The 24,054-nt window shown below is 33.0% G+C and overlaps 1 protein-coding gene across 5 annotated transcripts in view; it reads right to left on the reverse strand.

Moving 5' to 3' along the window:
• Nucleotides 1-22,027, reverse strand: part of Trpm (transient receptor potential cation channel, subfamily M) — a 24,223-nt gene extending 2,196 nt beyond the window's left edge. The window contains exons 1-20 of one of the 5 annotated variants that reach the window (XM_077419329.1): nt 21,807-22,027; nt 20,494-20,650; nt 13,341-13,423; nt 12,882-12,938; nt 11,567-11,753; nt 10,488-10,701; nt 10,248-10,407; nt 10,024-10,160; nt 9,795-9,951; nt 9,415-9,568; nt 9,004-9,312; nt 8,184-8,733; nt 7,414-7,625; nt 6,782-6,949; nt 6,058-6,117; nt 3,417-3,626; nt 2,272-2,620; nt 1,943-2,088; nt 1,239-1,829; nt 1-780 (exon numbers count right to left, since the gene is read on the reverse strand). The exon at nt 1-780 is cut by the window's left edge and continues 2,196 nt beyond it. In XM_077419329.1, coding sequence (XP_077275455.1) covers nt 1-780; nt 1,239-1,829; nt 1,943-2,088; nt 2,272-2,620; nt 3,417-3,626; nt 6,058-6,117; nt 6,782-6,949; nt 7,414-7,625; nt 8,184-8,733; nt 9,004-9,312; nt 9,415-9,568; nt 9,795-9,951; nt 10,024-10,160; nt 10,248-10,407; nt 10,488-10,701; nt 11,567-11,753; nt 12,882-12,938; nt 13,341-13,423; nt 20,494-20,523 — 4,554 coding nt within the window. In that variant the 5' untranslated portion in view covers nt 20,524-20,650; nt 21,807-22,027. Of the gene's footprint in view, nt 781-1,238; nt 1,830-1,942; nt 2,089-2,271; nt 2,621-3,416; nt 3,627-6,057; nt 6,118-6,781; nt 6,950-7,413; nt 7,626-8,183; nt 8,734-9,003; nt 9,313-9,414; nt 9,569-9,794; nt 9,952-10,023; nt 10,161-10,247; nt 10,408-10,487; nt 10,702-11,566; nt 11,754-12,881; nt 12,939-13,340; nt 13,424-18,736; nt 18,839-20,493; nt 20,651-21,806 lie in introns of those variants that run through there. The other 4 variants (XM_077419327.1, XM_077419332.1, XM_077419330.1 and 1 more) reach the window with 4 other exon arrangements.
• Between the last annotated feature and the right edge of the window lie 2,027 nt (nt 22,028-24,054).

The raw sequence follows: 24,054 nt of genomic DNA on the forward strand, positions 1-24,054 counted from the left end.
GACGGATGACGGGATCACGGCCACACGAGGCTCCGCCCAAGTCACGGCCCTCTGGATACCGGGCGGAGGAAGCAGCATAAAATCGTCCGATTCCGATCGAGTTCTGCTATTTTGCCTGAATGTACCACGTTCCGTGGAATCTTGCCTGAGCGTACGTTCTGTCGAGTCCTGCCTGGTATCTGAGGGCGGATTCTCGCTGCTGGCCTCTTTGCTAGCCTCCCTGCTGGTCTCCCTGCTGACTTCTCTGCTGGTAGCCTCGATACTGATTTCTCTGCTCATCTCTCTGCTCACTTCTCTGCTGGTGTCCCTGCTGATTCCTTTCTCGAACGGTATACCCTTCTTGCCAACCGTTTCACCTTCAACGACGTCTTTGCTACCTTCCGTTTCAAAGCTGGTAATTGTCTTGACATCGTCCTGACCGACGTGAGCGTCTACACTTACGGAAGAATCGTGTCTGCTGAGATTTTCACGGGAAGTCATGGTCTCGGATGTCTTGAGAATGTCATCTATCGGGTGGCCGACATTCGGAAAAGTAGCATCGGTAAGAGATCGCAGGAGCCTCTTGCGCCGCGCGATCGTCGGCAACTGCGTGTGAGAATCCGCCTCGGATAGAGCCTCCGATCGCTCTGATACCCGACGCTGCCGAATGTTATCAAACGCGTCTAAACCGGCTAGTTCTTCATTCGGCATGTACGTCGCCATGAAACGATGAATCACCCCAAGATGTGCTAAAGTTTGTTGACTTAGTTCCTCCAATTTGCGGATACGAAATTCGACGGCCTGTAAATATGAAAATGATTTTGTATACAGAATGTAGCAAGAAGAGTAAAAAAAAGGTCCAAGACTCTAGAGACGTATAATATTCGCCAAGAAAATTAAAATGTTCAATCGATTCTCGGTTTTGGTAATACAGATTACTTGTTAGTATCTTCGCATAAATTACCCTCGTTATATATAATAAAAATATTAAAGTAAGATTATCGAAAAGTATTTGCGATTATCGAAAATATTTTGCGAGTTTCCGGTATGAAAAATGTAATTATCCATATCAAAACTAAATATTGTTTCTGTCTTTTTGACATAGTTAATTTTTCTATATTAATTAAATAATTTTCGCTTCTTCTAATGAGTACTATATACATATTCTTAAAAGATTGTGATTTCTTTCGGTACTCTACAAGAGAGAAAATATCTGAAGTGTGTAATAAAATCTATTTATTATACAAGAAGTTATATACCTGAAGAGACGCGTTCTGATTGCTCTCTTTTTTATCGATATCCTCTATTTTCTGATGCATATTCTCTACTCGATCTGTTGTAATTTTTACGCGCTCCTCCGTGGACATTTGCAGTTTGAGTTCCTGTTCACGGAAATAACCCTCAACGCAATCCTCCTCAAAGTCATACAGTCGTTCCATGTCGTCAGCCTCCAGGAACAATTTCAGCCCATTGTCACAGGTCTCGCCGGTGCCGCTTTTACCTTGCGTAATGTGCTTCAGAAAATATCTCAGCAGTAAATATACGTGGCAAATCGCTATAAGCGGCGGCGGCAAAACTGGTTTTTGTTCATATTCCATAACGACGGTAAACCGTTGAAACATCCAGACTTGATGAGCTATAGCATTTACCTCATTGAAAATATTGTTAAATACCGCAATTAACAGATTTATCAGCAAAATATTGGCAACTAAAAGATACACGGACATTGCAGCAGGTGCGATCCAACGACCTGGAAGACACTGCATCATTCCCGGCTCATCCCCGCAATCAGGATCTATATTATCCGCGTACACTTCTCCATATAGCATAAAGTATGGCTCCATAAATATCTGCCAAAAAAAGTATAATAATTATATGTATGTATAATAATTATATGTAATTAAAAAAATGTATGTAGATTTTCTTTTTAGAGATGTATCTCAAATAGAAAATGTATACGTACGTCTCGTACTATGCGCCATTTTGGTTCAGAATTGGGATTCAATATAGCTTGTCTGGCTACACCGAAACTCATAAGCACAACTAGCAAAAGCACCACAAAATATATCATATTTTTCACCATCTTTCCCATCATTGTCACCAGAGGACCTATAAAATATAAATTATCGAGTATTACATAGCTATGAAATAATTATTAGATTATGTAAAAAAATGTGTTTTGTCATATTTAATTATTTGAACGTTGACTATATACAATCAATGTGCAAATTTATTTATAGCTTTGTGAAAAAGCAAGCAAGATTGAGTTTTAATTTAATATTTTAAACGTACCAAAATATTTATTGACACCAAGGATGTTGAGTATTCGTAAGTACCAGTAGATGCAATCAACACAATATATGACGCGACCTACATCTAAAGTCGAATGTCGTAAACGCAACGCTAATCCAATTTGGAAAAATATAATAGCAGCGGCATCGCAGGGGTTCCACATGTTCCATGCCCACACGCTGAACTTATGCGAGAGCGTTGCAGGTTCCGAGGTTGCTATCTCGCGTACTTTTTCACATCCGAGAGTACAGATATATGCAATCGCGTATATTTCGGCTATCGACGGATGATCGTCCATATGCACCAAAATGCAATACGAGAAAAAAAGTAGAAAAATAATGTAGGCTATCTACAAAAAAAGGAATATTTTTATCGCATTACGTTTTGTTATAACCGTTTATATATAATAAACATAAATATAAATATCTACACAGATAAATACATATAATTTCATACATGAGTAAAGGTGGCTCTAAAGTGACATCGTTAGTCAATAATACAACTCACATAAAACTTGATAAAATACATCATGATTTTTCCTAAACAACTTATCTAAATAAAAATTATTAATATAGATAATGTTCCCATTGATTTTTATAAGTAGTTTATAAATTTATAAATAACTATAAAAGGTCGATTGATTAATGTTGTCTTGATTCTTTCGCGTCAGTGCGCAAGTACTGTGTAGATAGTGTAGATGTAGCAGCCGACTCGCCGTCTCCCCGCTGGCGTATATAACCTCTAGCGTGTCCATGACATTTTACTTCCGTGACACGCACATGCATCATCACTTTCTCGATCAAATATTTCTTAAAAATCCATGGCAACACACAACCTTTCATATACCACTGGAAAGCTTGTGATTTCATCTTTCAGTGTTCAGTTTTTTATTAACATCTCTAGTTTTTCTTAAAAGATATCATATCATTTCCGGTAAAAATTCAATAACCTCCCATAAGAGCTATGTTAAAAAGTGATTTTTTATATTGCTCGTTTGCAATAATTTACATGGCAACTGCAGGATCTCAAATTTTAAGAGATGGTTTATTATATGTTAAAGAACAACCTCCCAAAGTTTTATTTATATGGCTAGTCTTTTAGTTTACCTTAGAGCCACCTTAAGATGTATAAATATTTCTACTTACAGCGTTTGCCCAAAATTTTGTTATTGGAGCGGTATAGAACTCGTATAATTTCTTCCTCAATTTTAACGGTCTAGTTGTTTTATTATCGTAATATTCAGATCGAAGGCCATAAGCGCGATGTATCCCTTCATCAATATCCGTTAGTACTTTCCCATTCTCTTGGACAATCGTCTCCTTGATTATCGTACTGTGTTCGTTGCTAATCAAAGCCTATAGAAAAACATAAATAATTTACAAATATTCGAGTAAATTGATCATACATATATACTGGAAAAGACATTACATACATAAAATTTGATAAGTTTCTCAATGCATGGTTAAATAGATATCAAATTGATATCAAACTTGAAATGTCTAATGAAAAGAAAGAAGGAAATTTAATTTAGTATAATATAACGATTATTCACGAAAAAGTAGCATGACATGTAATAGAGATATATAAATTATAAATAAAGTTGCTTAGACAAAATAGTAATTATCAAATGATTATAAGATGAGTAACATTTACACATTTTATAAGACATGAAATTAACATTTGTGTCCTAAAAATTTACATTGATATTAATAAGCAAAAAATGAGGATTTAATTTGTCAATAAGCAAATCTTTACATCTCAAATTATATATACTTGTATACTTGACTAATTTGTTATAACAAATAAAAATAAAAAAAGACTACTTCTTTCAAACAACAATAAGAAATTGGAAAATTACATAATCAATTTTCAAAAAATATATTATAGTATAATCAACCATAATATATTTTTATGGATTATACAATATAAATATAATTCATAACATAGTATATGTATAACCTAATAGTATATTTTTTATATAAAAAGTTGTTTGTACAAAAAAAAATTAAGATTAAAATTTTTGCAAAGATAATATACTATGTATACGCCAGAAAATTGTTTTTTTTAGTGCATTAAACAAGAATATATTATATCTATATTGTTGTAATAAAGAATTACTCTAAAATTTCTCAAATCGTGCTAAATTTTTAAATTATTTAAAAACAAATATTCACAAATTTCAGATATTAACAAATAAAATATATGTAATCGTGTAAAGCATATATATAATTATGTCTGAGTTGTAAAAGTTATATTTGTATTAATAAATATATTAGGTTGGAGAAAAAGTAATCCATTATTTTTTCGCTAGATGGCTAGAGTGATATATATCACACGTTATGTATTAATCGCATAGGCTATTCTATAACTGTTTTGTGATTGGTCGATTCAGTTGTGAGTTATAGCGCGTAAAAGATGGACGTCAACAAAGAGGAAATTCGGTATATTTTACAATTTTACTTCGATAAAGGCGAAAATGCAAGCCAAGCGGCTGAAATTGTGCATGGTGTTTATGGTCCCAATACTGTCACAGCCAATCGCGCGCAATTTTGGTTTCGTCGATTCCGTTCCGGTAATTTCGATGTTAAAGATGCACCTCGCACAGGTAGGGACCAGAGCTTCTATGAGAGAAGCATCATGAAATTACCTTTCAAATGGCAACAAATTGTAGAACAAAACGGTGCATATTGACCCAAATCGAACAATCCTAACTATGTTAAATAAAGCCTTGAAATAAACGAAAAAATAATGGATTACTTTTTCCCCAACCTAATATAAATAGTTATTAAGAAATTAATGTTTTTTTTAGTATTAAGGTAATTCAAAAGTTTAACTCATATGTTTAATCAACTGTTTGATCAATTCATCATGTGTAATGCATTACAATAATAATTATAATAAACTAAAAAGTTTCTTGAAGAAATACATTTCACTGTCTTATCCATTGTAAGATAAATGTTGGAATGTACATGAGAAACAACTACTGCGATTGTAATGATTGGGTATGTATTATGGAACTTTTTGGAATAGATTCCGATCGAAATTAATTGTTTAAAAACAAACCGAATATAATGGCTCAGAAGATTAAAATTCAAATGTCAAATATATAAAAAGCTCTGAGAGCTAACGCAAGATTTTAGTGCTTTTTCTTATCTCTATTTCTTCGTCTTAAACATTACAAACATTTCGATCCTAATATTGGATCATCTTCAGTGTTACAGCAAGTCAGTATTCCCCGTTAATTTCCATCCACATTATTGTCACAATCATTGTGCCTCCGGATCGTATCAATATCGTATCAACCAACTCACGAATTTTGGACGACGTTGTAACACGAATTATAATACAAAAAACATCTTAAATTATTATGGCGACACTAGACGACATGAGTTGAAATGCGGAATACATCAAATCAATACTGACAATAATATGGATGGAAATTAATGGGGAATGCTGACTTTTGCTGTAATACTGAAGATGATCCAATGTTAGGATCTAAACATTTGTAATGTTTAAGACGAAAAAATAGAGATAAGAGAAAGCACTAAAATCTTGCGTTGGCTCTCAGAACTCCTTATTTGACATTTGAATATTAATTATTTAGTTATTTCCTAGATTTCTATTATGTTTTCTACGAAATAATTACGATCAAAATCCATTCCAAAAATTCCATAATACGTGCCCTGATGAGAACTAAAAACAGATAAATAAACAGTAGCCTCAAAGTGCACCAAAGATTGTGATTATTGTTAGAGGATCGCTGCGTTCAGGTCAATATAGATATACCTTAACGCCTTGTTGGCTGCTGGATTTGTTGCGTATGCTCAGGCTCCTGCGCAGACGTTTCTAAAAAATAATTAATACGCGTACCTACATAGTCTATATGTTACAAGTAGCTCAATATACCCTTAAGAGAAAGAGCAATTATAATGTTTAAAGTTGTATGTATTAAAAATACATCCCTTAATCCAGCAATTATGGTTCAACATATTAATGGCGCAAATATTACAAAGTAAGCAAAAGAAAAAACCAAAGGCAAGATTATATTGTTTCAATCACAAGGATGAAATAATGTATATAGGAGAGACTATATGCATTAATACTGGACTGTCTAAATAAATATCATTTAGAAACTATACATGTATTGTATATATTCATATATATACTATTTTGGAACAAAAACTTTCCTCTTAAGGCAAGCAACCATATATTTTACACTTGTTAGTTACACAAGCTTTCAAAACAAAAATTTGTTAATGTCTTGTACCCGGTACATTTAGGATTTGCATAATCTCAATCAACAATACAATAGATATATCAAATTATATTGTTTTACAACGTTTTTATATAATTAGTATAACTTTCACATAATTGGTAATCTTAGTCAATTACTGCAATTTTTTTCATAGAAAATATTACGTATCAGGACATATAACTAAGAATATCTAGAACTCTTTAACAAGTATTTATCATAATACTGTCATTTCTCTCTAAGATGCAAAATAAATACCTCGACATCTGGTTCTGTTGGAACACTGTGTTCAGAATCGCTATCTTCCTTCTCATCTTCCAAAGCAATCAGATGCTCTTCCTGCGTTTGGGGCATTAGTTGTAATTCTTCTCTGCTTTTGAATTCCAATCGCGTTATATATAGAGGGCAAAACAACCCCAAAATTACCTAAAAATACATTTAAATATATGCATGTTATTTCCTAAGTAAGTACACAAACTTGAAGGGGATATTTCTTGGCTTATTTTAAGAAGAAAAGGCCTTATAAACATGTGTCCTAAACTGCTTCGTTTTCAAAATACAGGGCGTCAAAGTTGAGAGAAAAAATATAAAAATTTCGAAAATCTGGAAAACGTTTAGAGCTATTTTATTCAAATTTGGTGCGTACATATGGTATTAAGAACCATATTCCAGTACTGATAAAACATTTTTAGATACACCAGAAACGCATCAAAAAATTTTTGACTATTTTAAAAACGAAACAGTTTAAGACATATGTTCATAGGATCTTTTCTTCCTAAAATAAGCCAAGGAATATTCCCTTCAATTTTTTGTACTTAAGAAATATTCTGTATAGGTATTAAGGATTAGTTAACTAAAGTTAAACAAGTTACAATAGATTGATCTATTACCTTTAAATTAGTATTTTTACGTGTTCGAAGGCCACCCATCCATAAATCGGCCAAAATAATTTGACTACAAGGATGAGCCAATAGCGGCCGATGATTCGCTGTAACTGCGAGTGACAAGCATGTCTGTCCCGACCAATTTTGAAGTTCTGAAGTTAATAGTTGCTGTGTTTGATCATCGTCTTGTCGGTAGCAATAGTCCAATAATTCAAGCGCTATAATAAAAAACGTACAATTTGTAGTTGGTTGTACGACAGTGGTTTTATACAGTAAAAAATAAAATGTAATTTTAACATTTTTTACATGTCCCAGAAAGTCTTAATTTTCAAGTTATATTAACACATGATGTTAATTATTTTATAGATTTTACTTAAATTATGTGTAATAGAAACATTTAATTTTAGTAAATTTAATTATTTTGTATATCAAAGTTTACAATTATTTGAAAATTTATGTTTAACTTTTGTTTATGTGTTAAAATAACTTTAAGACATGTTGATTTTTTAAAGTAATTGTGTTAAAAAAAATCAAAATAATATTTAATTTCTAAATGACATATATAAAGTGTATATAAAGTGCATATATTAAGTTATCACGACATAAATGTAACACATGAAAATGTTAAGAAAATAATAACATAGCTGTTGTATGTTAATTTTACATTGAAATAATAATCAAATCTTGGTGACACAAGAAAATTTTAACATATGGACCGCATATGTACACATAATTTTTTACTATGTATCTAAGATTCAAGTCGTATTTATGCATACCGATGTTTTCAAACTCCTTGCCGTAACCGCGTAATTCGTCGTAAACCTCCGTTTCCAGATCGTCCTCGGCCGCCTCATGCGCCATCGCCTTGTACAATTTTAGCGCGACGAGAGCTTTTGCTAACGCCTCTTCTCCGTGTTGCCACATCAACAAAGCCATTTGCTGGCGTTTTGTTAGCACGGCCCAGATAAGCAGCTCATTAAAAGGATAATCGAAGAGAGGAGTATCGCGATTAGCCGGTAACGTCTCGGCGAGTAGACTCATAGTCAGACTGTCAGACTTTCCGCCGGAGCCTGTGTAATAGCGTGTATTGCAGTTCGGAGCGCAGCTGTTTCGATGCATATGTTGCTGATGACCACCGCCGGATCTCTTCATCACCTTCGTATAGATCATGCGAAATCTTCGCCGCGTATATTGCGCACGATACGCACCGCCCATTAGTTTGTTAATCACAAGGCCGATGTCGTGCAACGTATACATGTAACCCCGTGGAATATTCGGCCGTACATCGCGCAAGATGTAGCCCAATGTGTTCGATGGGCCTTCTTTCTGATTAATTCGAGAAAAAAAAAGAAACATACTACAACATTTTACGTAAATTATAATAATTAAATTTTCCAAGTAAATTATTTCTATAATCTCTCTCTTTATATTATAAAGGACCTCGCGCGTGCGCGTACACACACAAATAAAATACATAAATTTATTATAACTAAAAATGAAATTGTTTATTTACCAAGCGATATAGCTTGTTTGCTGTATACATATATAAATTGTTTACTAAGAAAAATTATTGCTATATAAATAAAGTTGACCTACCGTATTATATAGCTCTTCAAGACGAGGTACCGATAAAAACTTCCGCATGGATACTCCATTTTCCAGTAGAAGTTTCACAAAGTCTATTCTGTCGTGCTGAAGTGCTTCCATCATAGCTTGTTCTAAAGCGCCAGGTGGCCATTTTTGACCGTAGACAAAGATTTCACTTCGGGCGATGTCCACGCGGTTCCATATTAAAGAAAGAGACAACTGCTCAGCCGGGGATAATTGTTTCGATTTAAACAGGGCTGTCAATATCGTTTGATCGAGCTCTTGCGGTCTATCTTGCGATATTCTGAACACAGTGATCTATAAGAATATAACTCTTACTTAAAAAATTTTCAGTTCAACATTTACGATGCAAAGCTAAATTTTATTTCTATTAAAAATATCAACTATTGAGATAGATACTAAATGTTTTTTTCGTGTACACTGCAAGAGTTCTGAACAGAGCTGACTCGCTTGCTCGGCGGTAACTTGAAAGGTGCGTTTAATAGTTTCCAAAACTTGCTCCTTAACACCTTCCAAAGGTCCTTCTCCGTCACCAGTCTGTCCATCTCTCCATCTACATAAAAAGCATACTTTGGCTGCGCGGTCTGATTTACGCTCACAGCGCTGAAAGCATCGCTCTATCTTCGTTTGATATTCAATGTGCAACGAAGACAGAATAATGCTTAAGCACTATTGTAATCTCACATCTCATGTGAGCGTAAATCGAACCGCAGCCTTTGTAAACATGCATAATATATTTTTCTAAAATATGCGTAAATATTGTGCAAGCTCGCCATTACTTGTGCATAAAAGCGATCAGATCAGCTGCACGTCCCGAACCATCACAAACTACTACAGGCACAGGTGGATCATCCGTCACGTACTCCAAAACTGCGCGAATTGTATTCGTTCCACCTTCGATAACTAATGCGACTACCGGTATGCTACTGTGTGTATCTGGAAGCATCGGTGAATCAGAGCATTTTAAATTATAGAATTTTAGTACATGTGGATCAGTGTAACGCTTACATGGTTGCAATTTTAAATTTGAGATGTATTTTTCTAATCTTCTACGGAGAACAATCTCTGCACCATACCGACCGCCAGTACCATTGTCTACTAATAAAAAGTAAGCGTGCCGATTGTTTAACACTGTATACTTAGTCCTGCAAATTCATATATATACATAAAATATACTTTACCAAAATCTCATGTTTCAAAAATACCTTTACCGTGTAAATATGTAATCTTACCATGGTGAGGAGACGCAATCGTATGATACTTCTCCGCCGCAACCAACTAATTCGTGACTTTTATCTAAAATTCCCCAAGGGGCAATACCTATACTTACTACACGACCTTGTCGTTGAGAGCGTTCCAACAACAATGCGTCACCGACCTGTCGTGTTACACCTACAAGAATTAACATGTAAAGAGTTAATTTCTCTGTATTGAAGTTACGTTACTATTATTTTTCATGAACAAAAATATACCTGTGTTTGTCCCCCCTGTAAATATCCATGCTCCTGTTGTTTTAGCAGCTTTTAATAAGCCTTTACGTAAAACTTTTTTTAGGCTTGGTTGAAGCTCGAAATTTGATCGACCACCATGGACAGTAATTAATAATTTGGGCAATCCTAAATTCCATTCCCGACATAATAGTTGTACAATCGGTTCTGGTCGTGTATCATGAGCCAATCTTACATACTACAAGTAATGTGCAATGTTATTTCCTCATTCATAGATACAATAATTATTTTTATAAAACATTATATAATGTCTAATATCTCTTGTCTCTCTCTATATATATAATAGAATGTCTGTATATGTCTGTTCTTTATACACTCTTAAACCCTTTGATCGATCTGGACCAACTTTGGCACAGTTACTCTTTCTACCCCTGCGCAAAATATAGGTGCAAAATCAATTTTTTATACCGATTTTTATGGATACCGATTCACAAAGTTTTTCTATGATAATTAAATTTTTTATTAATAGATCGATTTTCTGGAAACTGTTGCCAAAATTTTAACCGCAAACTACTCATTTATTAATGGACTTTAAACCCCTGAAAAAACTGTGATGTGAAAAATAAAATGTTTGACTGATCTGGACCAACTTTGGCACAGTTACTCTCTACATCCCTGGCAAAACATTAAGTGCAAAATCAATTTTTGATTACCGATTTTTATGGATACCGGTTTCTAAAGTATTTCTATGATAATAATTAATCAATTATTTTCTAATGACAATGAGTTCAATTTGTCCGTTTTTCAGAAAATCGGTCCATTAATGAATGAGTAGTTCGTGGAAGAAATAGAACCGGTTTTAAAGTTGGTCCAGATCGGTCAAAGGATTTAAAAGTGTATAAAAAACAGACATACAAACATTTTATTTTTCACATCACCGTTTTTCTAGGGGTGTATAGTCTATTAATAAATAAGTAGTTTGTGGTCAAAATTTTGGTCAATTTCCAGAAAATAAATTTATCAATAAAAAATTAAACCCATTGACGTTTTAAAACATTCTGAACACATTGGCATCAAAAACATAAAAAGCATTGGATATATACTTGCGCTTTTGTAGGGTGCGGGCCACCCTGAAATTCAATGGTACCATACGCATCAGTGGGAAAGGGACGAGTATTTTTTCCCGGAGACCATTGTTCATGATCCTTTTCCTTGCTTTCGCCAAGATTGTGACTTTGAATATCCGCCCCAGTCCCGCAATGATGAGTATATGAATAGCCACAGCAACATCTATAATAATACAATATTATATCATGTACAATATATTTACTAGCAAATTCGGTTGGACGCACGAGTACGCACTCAGTGCACATTAAAGCCGTTGTACACTGATTTAATCTCTAATATTTACAGTAAAATGCAAATATTTTGACTGATAAATACCCAATACATATTTTATCAAATAATACAATAAATATAATTGAGAGTTTCATGACTTAACCCATTTATATTAAACATACACTTTTTTTATGTTGATTTGTGTACAATGACTTTAAAGTGCACTGATTGTGAGTGCGCACTGGTGCGTCTAAACAAAGAAGGATGTTAAAAAGAGGCCATTTTTGGCCCGCTAGTGCAACGTGAAAACGTACTAGAGAATTGTTATTTGGACCATTTAAGAAAGGAAAATGACATTTATTTCATCCTGAAGTGGTGGGAACATGGTTAGAATAAGTGAAGTTTAGCTCGTTTTACCCTGCTTTGACGACAAAGCATGTACGCAAATTTTTTTTTAGAAAGTATTTGACCAAAATTCATAAAACTTGGTATAAAACGGTTTTGTGTAATGCGTTTTTCGATTTTAGAGCCAATTTTTGGGAAAATAAATGTTATTTTCCTTTCTTAAATAGTCCAAATAACAATTCTCTAGTACGTTTCTACGTTGCACTAGCGGACCAAAAATGGCCTCTTTTTAACACAACCTCCTTTGCTATACAATTAGTCATATTTTTATATTCGTACACCAGTTTCACATTTTGTTTACAAAATTGTTGTGCGTATGCTATAAAGCATGAAATTTTTTAATAGTCTTATATTATAGCTTTGTGCCTAATAGCTATAGCATAATATAAGTATCATAATGCAAATATAAAATATACATTTTTTTATGATAAATGTGAAAAAGAATTAGGAGATAAATGCCATAAAAGAAAGTTAATGCAGTTTAGTTAAAAATGATAATTAAGTATGATAAAGTTCATGTAATAATAAGCATAACGTAGAAAAAATATAAATTTGTGTTACATCTATACTTAAAAAAATTTGCTAGAACAAGACTGTTATTTCAAATATAGATAACAAAGTTACGAAAGTAAGTAGGATTTATAAATCAATGCAAGATGCGTATGAGTCTCTCACCTGGAAGTAGTAATCACATCATATTCCGCACTCTTATTTCCCTGTATTTGTACAAACCTACAAATAAAATAAAACAAAAAAAATAGCTCAAATCAATGGATGGGCGAGTAAAGAAATACAAATCATGAATATGAATATTCTGATTTAAAATTTGTTATTGTTATTAAAATGCATCGATGTAAAAATCATAGCTCATAATGGTTGATGCAATCTAATGACAATATAGTGACAAAAGTGATAAACGACATATAACGAAAGAAGAATAAAAGAGATTGAGCAATAAAAAATAATGAAGTTATATGTCCATCATACTAATTTGATGATAAGTTACACTCTATAGCATACGCTGCACGTCTGCTGATTTTTCTTTAGCATTATTTATCTTTTTATACCGTTTTTCTTTCTACATACATATATGTAGCAAAACAGTATTACAGCTGTTTTGTGTTGAAATTTTACCTGTGTTCATCTTCAGTGCTTGGAATAAACTTTGAACATTCCCTCTTTTGAAATGTTGCCTCTATCCAACTGCGTTCAGTTGTCTAATTTGAAAAACATAAACATAATAGTTGCAATCAATGTTAAGAAAAACATCAATGTTAGTTTAAAATATACACTTCTCACAAAAATTAAAGAGACATTAAATTTTTTTTTTTAAATAGGCAAAATTCAAACAGCTGTAACTTTGTTAAAAATGAACAAAATTAAAATAAAAAAAAAGGTTTTAAAGCTTAAAATCTCTACTTTCGAAAGGTTACTTATTATTTTTTTTAGTTTCTGTGTAAGTTTGGTAATTTTTACATATAGAAAACTATGAGCTGGACAAAATAAAAATTTTTTCTCTCACTTTGTGGGCCTGTCACGTGCACAAAAAAAATCTACGAAAATTTTCGATTTCCTAACGTAAAAGCTTAAAATTTTATTTGCAAAATTTTTTTTTTTTAATGTTTTTACGATTTTTTGTTACTGAGTTATCGTGGATTAAATAAGAAATGAACATTTATAGACTTTGATTGCTCATAACTCCCTTAAAAATTATTGTATCGCAATTCAAAAAACAGATTCTTAAAACTGAAACTTTGTTCTATTAAACGGTATAATGGCCAAATTTTTTTAAACAACATATAGACATAATACAAATGGATGAAAATAATGTAAAAATTAGCGATTTTTCCCTTTTTTATTTTGATCCAGAAAACAATTGTGCAAAACAACACAAATTTATTTTTTACGTTTTTTTGTACTTTTAAGTACCCTGCATTTAAAAAAAATTTGCCAAGTAGCTGAGATTTTTTTCATTGTGGCCACTGTAGTTTTATGGAGCAAAACGTACAAAAAATTGTAAAATTGCTTAAGGGGATCCTGGACAGAGGACAATTACCGACAAAAACAGTCAGGGCTCGTTCTTTGAAACGGCTTTATCGCAAAATCCTTTTACAGGAGTAAAGTATAGGTACTAATGAAGAGTGGGAATGTAAAAAATTAGTGATAATTGAAAAAAAATGAAAAAATGCTGTCACCTCATAACCATTTTTTTTGTGCATGTGACAGGCCCACAAAGTGAAAGAAAAATTTTCTATTTTATCCAGCTCGTAGTTTTCTATATGTAAAAATTACCAAACTCACAGAAACTAAAAAATAATAGTAACCTTTCAAAAGTAAAAATTTCAAGCTTTAAAATCTTTTTTTTTTTAATTTAAATTTTGTTCATTTTTAACAAAGTTACAGCTACTTAAATTTTGCCTATTTTTAAAGAAAAATTTAGTTCCTCGAATGTTTGTGAGAAATGTATTAAAAATTTTTATACTATAATTACCTTTATTATATATACAAAGTGCTACAAAAAAAATGTTATTAACACTTATATGAAATAAGTTTTTTAGAGAAACCAAAATGACAACACAAGATATCATACTAACAAATGTATTTTGTCTTCAAAGAGTTTTTACTTGTTCACCATCAATCAACACATTCTTGGAATCTTCTCTGGGTGGTCTTCAAACCCTTAAGGTACATCTCTTTGAATATTACTGCAATTTTCTGGATCTTTTCGGAGATCTTGCACATTATATGGCTTCATAATATAAACACATTTTGTATTATTCCCCATAATCAGAAATCACACGTCTACCTAAAGATTTTACATTTAAAAAGTGCAAATGTAATTACAATAATATTCAAAGAAATGTGCCTTAGGACTGGAAATCATCTGGAGAAGATTCCAAAAATGTGTTGACAATGATGGTGAGGTGGAGATTCCTTGAAGACAAAATACAGTAAAAGTTCCGTATAATATGACCCCCTTCCAATTTTGATCTACTTTTGCAGGCACGTAGTACGTACTAAAAGAAGTCAAAAGCTCTAGTGCTAACTTGTGTGTGTGTAAATGACTATTTTCTTCAATATTCAAATTTTTATTATTTTGCTACATTTTAGATTTGTTTACTATAGGTGTATAATATTAACCCTCTCTTCGCGTGGAAAGTTGAAATGTAAAATTACACAATAATAGACCTCGTTTTGCCCTGTAAGCAAATAATAAAAGGAAGTGAGGTCCACTCCCCAATTGTTGTATGGATAGGAAAGTGCATGCGTGGATGCATTAGGTTCCGCTAGAAATCCTTAAGGTGCAGTCCTATGTAGAAGAAAAAATGGAACGGAAAAGCGGAACGGAAAGAAAGTATATGTAGGGGATAACCAATCAGAACGTTTCTTTAAAAGACGATAATATGTATATTTAAGGTGATCCTAAAGCCGTGATCCTAACCGGTTTTTTTTCAGTTTTTTTCTTAGCACTAATCTTTTAATTGGCTTTATTAGAAATGCAAAATTCTTGTCTAGAATTAAAGTACGCATCAAAATCTAGGTCATGGTGGTCGAATTTATATGTGGTGGTCGTCACGTATAAAAAAAAATATTAATTTTTTTTCGTTTTCGATATAAATTCGACCACCATGACCTAGATTTTGATGCGTACTTTAATTCTAGACAAGAATTTTGCATTTCTATAAAGCCAATTAAAAGATTAGTGCTAAGAAAAAAACTGGTTAGGATCACGGCTTTAGGATCACCTTAACTATTCTTACTTCTCCCTTCATTCCGTTCCACAATTATATATGACTGGGTTCCCCATGGACAATATATTACGGAAAAACGAAAAGAATTCTAACCTAAAAATTACAATAATTTTGAATTATCTTTGTTTTTCCGTAAAATGTATTCCATGAGATTGTTTTATTTCTCATTGACAGATATTATCTTCTAATATTGATTGTTTCTGTGAAGTATAATTAATAAATAATGATTTTTAATATTTACGTATTTCTGTTTTTCCTGGTACATAGGGAACCTGGTCATATAAAACTAGAACAGATATTTGGATCGTTCTGATTAGTTACCCCCTACTGTGCTTGCTTTCCGTTCTGCTTTTCCGTTCCACTTTTTTCTCCATGTGGGACTGCACCCTTAAAACTCCTTGCACAATGCCAGGCAACAGGCAATAAGAACAGGAAATAATCAAAAAATCGTTAATTACAACCTAAAAAATTCGAATGCTATGATTGGTTGGCAACAGACAATAGGCCCAGAATTTCCAACGTGACGGAAACTCTGTGTCTATTGCCTGTATCAGTTTATTCTGCATTTATACATGACTAGCTGGTTATCCGGGCTTCGCCCGGGAGTCGTTTTTCTTGAAACGACTTCATTTGTGTTTCAATATCCTTATTGTGGACAAACATAAGGAGTGTGTCGGGTGGTTGATTTAAAGACGGTAGTTTAACTTTTCTGCATGAATAACACATTCTAGGTGTTTAAGTTTTAAACTTTTTTACTTGACAATGATTACATATATTGCATCCATTTTCCCAATTATTACACTCGGATAAAATTGATATTCGTAATTTGAATCATAACTAAATGCCTGTATAATTTCAAATCGGACCGCATAAATGTTTCCTTGGATTAAACATGTCGTAACCGGTCTTTTTCTACTCGAGTTTCACACTCTATTGAGTCATTTCCGCTTTTCCGATATTTCACTTACCGATCAGCGACAGCGACATCATCACTTGGTTTACCCAGGCGTTTTTTCGGGAATTTTGAGATTGCTCGCTCGCGATGTATACAGAACCTCGATTTTTCAATTAAAAAACCAAGAAATAAAATCGGTAATCACCGATTTTCGCCAAATTCAATATAATAATATTCTATCCATTAAAAAAATTAGCTTATCTCAAAATTTGCAGAAATCAGACCAATTACGTAGATTTTTTTAGACCGAAATCGATAACCCTTTTATTAGAAAATTCTACCCGTTTTATATACAATTCTTTAAAATTCGTCAATTATTTCCCGAAAAATTGGAAAAATTTCGGATACCGGTTCCAATAAAAATTGATAACGAAAAACTATACAGTTTATAGCACTCCCCGGGAAATTCTACCCCTGTTTTATATATAATTCTTTAAAATTCGGTCAATTATTTCCCGAAAAATTGGAAAAATTTCGGATACGGGTTCCAAAAAAGATCAGTAACAAAAAATTATACATTTTATAGCATTCCCCGGGAAATTCTACCCTTGTTTTATATACAATTCTTTAAAATTCAGTCAATTTCTTGAAAAATTGAAGAAATTAGAAAAACCGGTTTCCCGAAGATCGGTAACGAAAAACTATACACCCTATAGCACTCCCCGGAAAATTCTACCCCTACTTCATATACAATACTTTCAAAATCGGTCCAATAGTTTCTAAGATTACCCCGAGCAACAGTACAAACTTTTCCCTTTTATATAATAGTAGAGATTTCTTATTTCTATTCCTTGTTCCTATTGCCTGTTGCCTGCATTGTGCAAGGGGGTTTAACCAGAGATCACCGCCATCAAAAACGTCATATCCGGTTTGACTCCACGGCAGCACATTGTCCGATCTCTGGTTAAGAATCTCTAGGTTCCGCCTTCCTACAAGAGGGCTCTACCTCCGAAAAAACTAACCTAATCCAATTGTTGTGTGGATGGAATGCGCTATATAACCTAAAGGCAGGGTTGAAGGCGCTAACGCTCCTAACCTAAAAGGAGAAAAACAAAAAATGTATGGATGGAAAAATGGATATATGTAGTTCCAAATGACCCTTGTTCCGATCGACCTCGAGTTTTACACATAAGTTGTTTTTGATGTGAGGAATAAAGTATGAATGGTCCCAACTTCGTGTAAAGGCAGTAGGTTCCGCTCCCCTGTGGGTCGCTCCACCTCCAAAAAAACTAATCTAACCCAACCCAATTGTTGTGTAGATAAAAAAGTATATACGTGAATACAATAGATTCACACTTTCCCACCCACAACAAAATTAATGAAAGATTTATTACTTTTGCTATAAAAATATAACTTACATTTCAAATTCCACTTTTATAAAGCTAAACTACGTTCTGACGCGTACACTGACCCACTCAGTTATCCAAAAAACCAATCTTCCGCATACGCAGACCAAAAATCCAAAATTCAGCAAAATAAAAACTTGAATATTAAAAAAAAATAGTTATTTCCGCAAGTTAGCACTGGAGCTTTCAGCTTCTTTTAGTACGTATTACGTGTCTGCAAAGTAGATAAAAATCGGAAGGGGATCGTATATGGAACTCGAGCCCAAAATACTTTGATATCTTGTTATTATCAGTTTTTTTTTTTAAGTTACTTTCATGTTAGTGTTAATATTTTTTTAAGCACTCTATATATCGGATTATAACGTAGTTATCAAATAGTACAAAAATCAAATTAAATGTATAATATAAAATTAAAAACAAAATATTAAAAATAAATCTATTATTTTAAATAATGCATTAATAAGAAAAGAAAAATACCTTAATTTTCTTTCTCTTCACTTTTGGAGTATTTACACCACAGATAACATTTCCAATTGCCATTTTGATGGAACTGATGATTACTTCAACTTAAAAAGTGTTCTAAAGAAAAATAAATAAAAAAAAATAGACTTTTTCTAATCAACATAATATGCAGAATTCTACTACTATTGAATTCGTTATACCTTAGTAAGACTCAAAGTTTCAGGCTCAAAGTAAAAAAAGATAATAAAATAAAAAAAACAACCATTTTTACTTTTCAATATTATCATTCTTTGTCTCAGTACATTTTTAAAAATGATTAATTTTTTTACGCTAAAAAGTGTTCTGAATTTTTGTTCTTAAAATGACTTAACACTGCGAAGATCACTTCTTCATTACTGATTAATTTTTTCCATGCAAAAATTCGATATTAATTTTAAAAATAAAAAATTAAAAGATAATTACTTTTATTCTTAAAATTAAAAATAAAATTCGATTTATGTGGAAAATGTTAAGGATGCTAAAACTTAGCTTTCAATGCGAACGCTTTATCGCCGGTCTAATGTAACGGAATCTTTCTTATCTACTATGTATTATATACATATATTCTCTCGTTTCCTTTTCATTGCGTTTCTACAACACACGTTCGCTAAGCTCGTAACTGCCAGGTTCACCTGTTCACGTGCTCGTGCAATATCCGATTCTAAGAGAAACATCTCGCTGTATTTTTCGTATATTGAGTGAATAAACATAATTATAATAATAGACACTGTGTCAACCCTCACATTCCAACAGAAAAAAATTACCAATAATAAAAAATAATCTTTGCAATGCTAAGCTATTTTAAGGACAAAAATTCAGAATATTTTTGTATGGTATAGGACAATTAATTCATCGTTATAAAAAATGTATTGAAATAAAGAGCAATTATATATTGAAAAGTAAAAATAATTGTTTCATTTTATCACTTTTTCATATTTTTGAGATGCAAACCTTTTAAATCTCACTATGTATATATCATTAACCTTATACAGATTAATGTAAAGGCTACGTAAATTGAGATCTCTATTTGAAACACGTCATTGCATTGTGTACTATATAAACACAGTAGCACAGTTCAAAGAATAAAAAACTAAAAATTTGCACACACAGCAAAAATAAAATTTCTATTAAAATTTCTATTAAAATTTTATTACTCTCTGTACAAGTTGCAAAATTAGCTTTCAATTAATATTCGTGTAACTGCACAATTATCTCATACAAATTATTGATAAAGTTCAACAAAGTTTAATGGTTTACAATAAAATAAAATATTGACGTAAAGGAAAATTGAAATAATTGGTCGAGTGTACAGTATATCTCTATGATAGATAGATTACTTGTCTATTTCTACCAATGTATTAGATTAACACTTTAATCTACGTTTAACTTACTTTTTGTCTTTTTCTAATTCTTAGACCCTGCACACAATAGAACACATATTAGGAATAAGAATAAATATTAAGTATTAAGATATGTATAAATGTAGGAATATTCCTATATATATTTATATCTTATATAATATTTTATTCTTTTCCATTGTGCATGACGTTTAATTATTATTTCTAATTCCAATTCCCCTAATATTTAATATTTATTCTTATTCCCCTAATATGTGCTCTATTGTGCGCAGGGTCTTAGAACTAGAAAAAAAAAATGAAAAATAAGTTAAACAGAGATTAAAGTATTAATCTATATAGAAATAAGCATTAAAGATGCATTCATTAAGTACTCACCAATCGACAGGATTTGTTCTTGACAATCATGTTTACCAATCCAGTAATAAATGTAAATTGTGCGAAAAGATAGGTAACTTAAACACAATTGTCACAATCATGTCGAAGTAACACCATAATATTATCTCGTTGCACCTACTTTGACAAATCATGCCAGCTGAAAAAAAAGTCCATGGGTTTACGAAAGTCGTAAAAATGTTTGCTCCAAGAAAAATTAGGAGATGAGAGTTTCATCGTTTCGCGACGTTTTGTGATAGAGCGACAGATGGAAAAATTGAAATTTTGGAGGGCAGACACCGAGATACACTTATAATACGTTGTTTAGGTGGATGTGCGAGCAATATAAATAAAGGTGTAATTTAACGCGTCGCGTACATATAATAAAATTGTTTTAATCGTAATCGAAATCGACTTCACATTGTGGTAGCGACCGACGGCGCGAGGCTCAAAGAGATTCGAAATCGGCGGGAAAATCAATGATCTGTCATCACGCGGGGCTGCGTTCGGAAACGTCACCCGGGTATACACGGGTATACTCCCTTCTAACTCGCTGAGATAAAAAGAGAAGGCAGTATACTCGTGTGCACTCGGGTGACGTTTTCGAATGCAGCCCGGTAAGGTAATTAACCTCGCGAGTTAGGCTGAGTTTCCACTGAGCGCGTCACGCGTCGCGTCGTCACAAGTTAACCAATCAAAACATCCCATTTCATTACATTCTTGTAACAGGATCGAAATGGAATGTTTTGATTGGTTCAACTCGGACGACGCGCCGCGTGACGCGCTCAGTGGAAACTCAGCCTTAACCTTTGTTGTGTCATTATTTCGCGCGAGTGCGGAAAGTACGGGAAAACGATCGGTTACAGTCTCGGAACTCGGAACGAAGCAGAATCGCTTCGTTTACCATTACGTCAAAAATGCACCGCCTGCACATATCTACTATACCCTCTTAACTCGTCTCGTATGTATGTATGTATGTATGTATGTATGTATGTATGTATGTATGTATGTATGTATGTATGTATGTATGTATGTATGTATGTATGTATGTATGTATGTATGTATGTATGTATATGTATGTATATGTATGTATGTATGTATGTATGTATGTATGTATGTATGTATGTATGTACACACACACACACACACACACACACACACACACACACACACACACACACACACAATTCCCGATACATCTCATTCCAAGAGTAGACAGTGTAGAAAAACGCGTTGAGGTTTGAGAGAAGCAAACTCGATTTTTAGTCGGGCGAAAAACTACGCACTCGCCTTCATCGCACGTGTGATGTACATACATTTACGTGGCGCGTGCGTCTTCATGGGGGTTGCATCGAGATGTGCCACGCGCGAGCGATTCTCTCACAACGCGCTCGGAGTTAACTCAACAAGATGACTCGCAGAAGTCGCAGACTCGGCAGACTCACAGCTCACAGCTCGCTGCATCTCGCAGACTCGGTACTCTCGGCCGACTGGACTCGGCCTCGGCGACTGTAGAGTACCGAGAACACCCGACCGCGAGCTTTGGATCTTACCCCGAACAGTCGAATTACTGGTGGAAACTGGTGCTGGTGGTGACTGGTGGGAACTGAACCAACTGAACGGAACTGAACCGAACTGGAACTGGAACTGACTGGAGGTCCGTTCCGTTTCACGCATGATGCGCGCATTTTCTAGTAAGGGCTCAGTCACAATGAGAAAAATATAGAATAAGATAAAGGAATAAAGGAATAAGGCATGTGTTGTATCTCACTTTAATGTACGTGTACTGAAGTGAGATGCAACATTCCTTTATTCCTTATTCCTTTATCTTATTCCTTATTTTTCTTATTGTGACTGAGCCTTAAACGTTACGTATGTTATAGATAAATGCGCGCATATGCGTGAAACGGAACGGACCCTGGAACTGAACCAAAATTAGTTCTAAAATAAATAAGAGAGGCGCATCCGGTGGCTCGCTTGCTGATTGGCTGACCGCGCTACCAATCACAACCAAGAGTGTTGTAAACCATCTACAGTACAAAATAAGTGCGCGCATCCGGTTGATTCTAATAGACATCTTTTTTTCTTTCATGATGTTTGTCATGCTTTAAAAAATTTTAAAAAAGGCATGTTAAATCATGTTACTATCACAATTCCTTCAAAATTTGTTGAAAAATATAATTTGTCCACGAACATTGCAAGTTCAAAACATTTTGAAGAAATACTACATGCACAAAGTAATTTTGACTTGAAGCTTGCACCAATTAAAGTTACGCAAAAAATATTTAGAAACTTCAAACCATTTCTTAAAAATGAGGGTACCAAATGCATACGGCGTTTTCAATCTAGACACAAGTTCTGCTCTAAAATGTTTAGTTCCTATATTAAAAAAACCTGAATTAAAAACAACAGCTTACTTAGTCGAGCAAGTTGCTAAATGGTTTCAAATAGTAAGTTCTAGAAGCCTTGCCTATGCAATCAATACACATAATAAAGAAAAATATATTGAAACTATTAATTTCCTATACGAGTTTTGTGAATTAATATCTTCATTGCAGTTTGGTAAAAAAAATGACTGGAAACCTTTTCAAAAAGGTATTATTATATCAATTATATCTTATATTGAAATAGCAACTTATTTAATTAATGAACGAAAATATAAATTTGTTTTTGGTGGTAGATTCACCCAAGATTGTATCGAAAACTTGTTTTCGACACTTCGAATAAAACATTCGACTAAATGCTCTCCAATTTAAAAACGATTTAAAATTAGTAACAACATCACAATACATGGCTAAGATAACGAGCAGTAATTACGATGAAGATGATCGTGAGTTTATGCCAGATTTCTTTGACGTTATTCAAAATTTGCCAAAAAAGAACACTGACAAAATAGTTGAAAATAATTGGCCTATTCCTAATTCAATACAGGATATACAATTGAGTTCGAGTCGATTTAAATATACTACATAATATTGCCGGATATATCATTACAAGTATTGCAAAGTATCAACAGTTGTGTGAACTATGTTTGGAAAGTACGGGCAACTTTCAAACAAAACCAACTTATTACAACCATTTGTCTTTAAAAGCCTTTAAACAAGATACATTGTTCTTTTTAAATAAAAGAACGTTTTAATTCTTTGTTGATATGGAAAAAATATTTAGATCATACGGATACGATAAGTCAGTTTTTGGAAGTTTACTAACTTGCGACACTTTTTTACTAACAAATTTAAGGAAATACCATACACAATACCCGAATGTCATGATTTACAGAATAAAATTATAGTTCGATATGCAACGTTTAGATTAAAGATACATTCTAAAAACTTTCGCATGAATAAAAAGTCGGAATTCGCGAGTAAAACAATGGCAATGCACTATCGCGTTAAGTAACAATAATATTTATATGTAATGTATTTTTTTCTTTGGTTTTTAATTCTTTATTTCATGTTTCTATTTTTCAAGAGTATTATGTACGCATGCGTATCTGTTTTTAAAAAAGTATTATGTACAATTAGTTGTTCAATATATTATTTAACTCGTTTAAGATGTAAAATA

Source organism: Temnothorax americanus, unplaced genomic scaffold (assembly GCF_048541705.1).
Source record: "Temnothorax americanus isolate GAGA-0224 unplaced genomic scaffold, ASM4854170v1 Scaffold53, whole genome shotgun sequence".
NCBI lineage: Eukaryota > Metazoa > Arthropoda > Insecta > Hymenoptera > Formicidae > Temnothorax > Temnothorax americanus.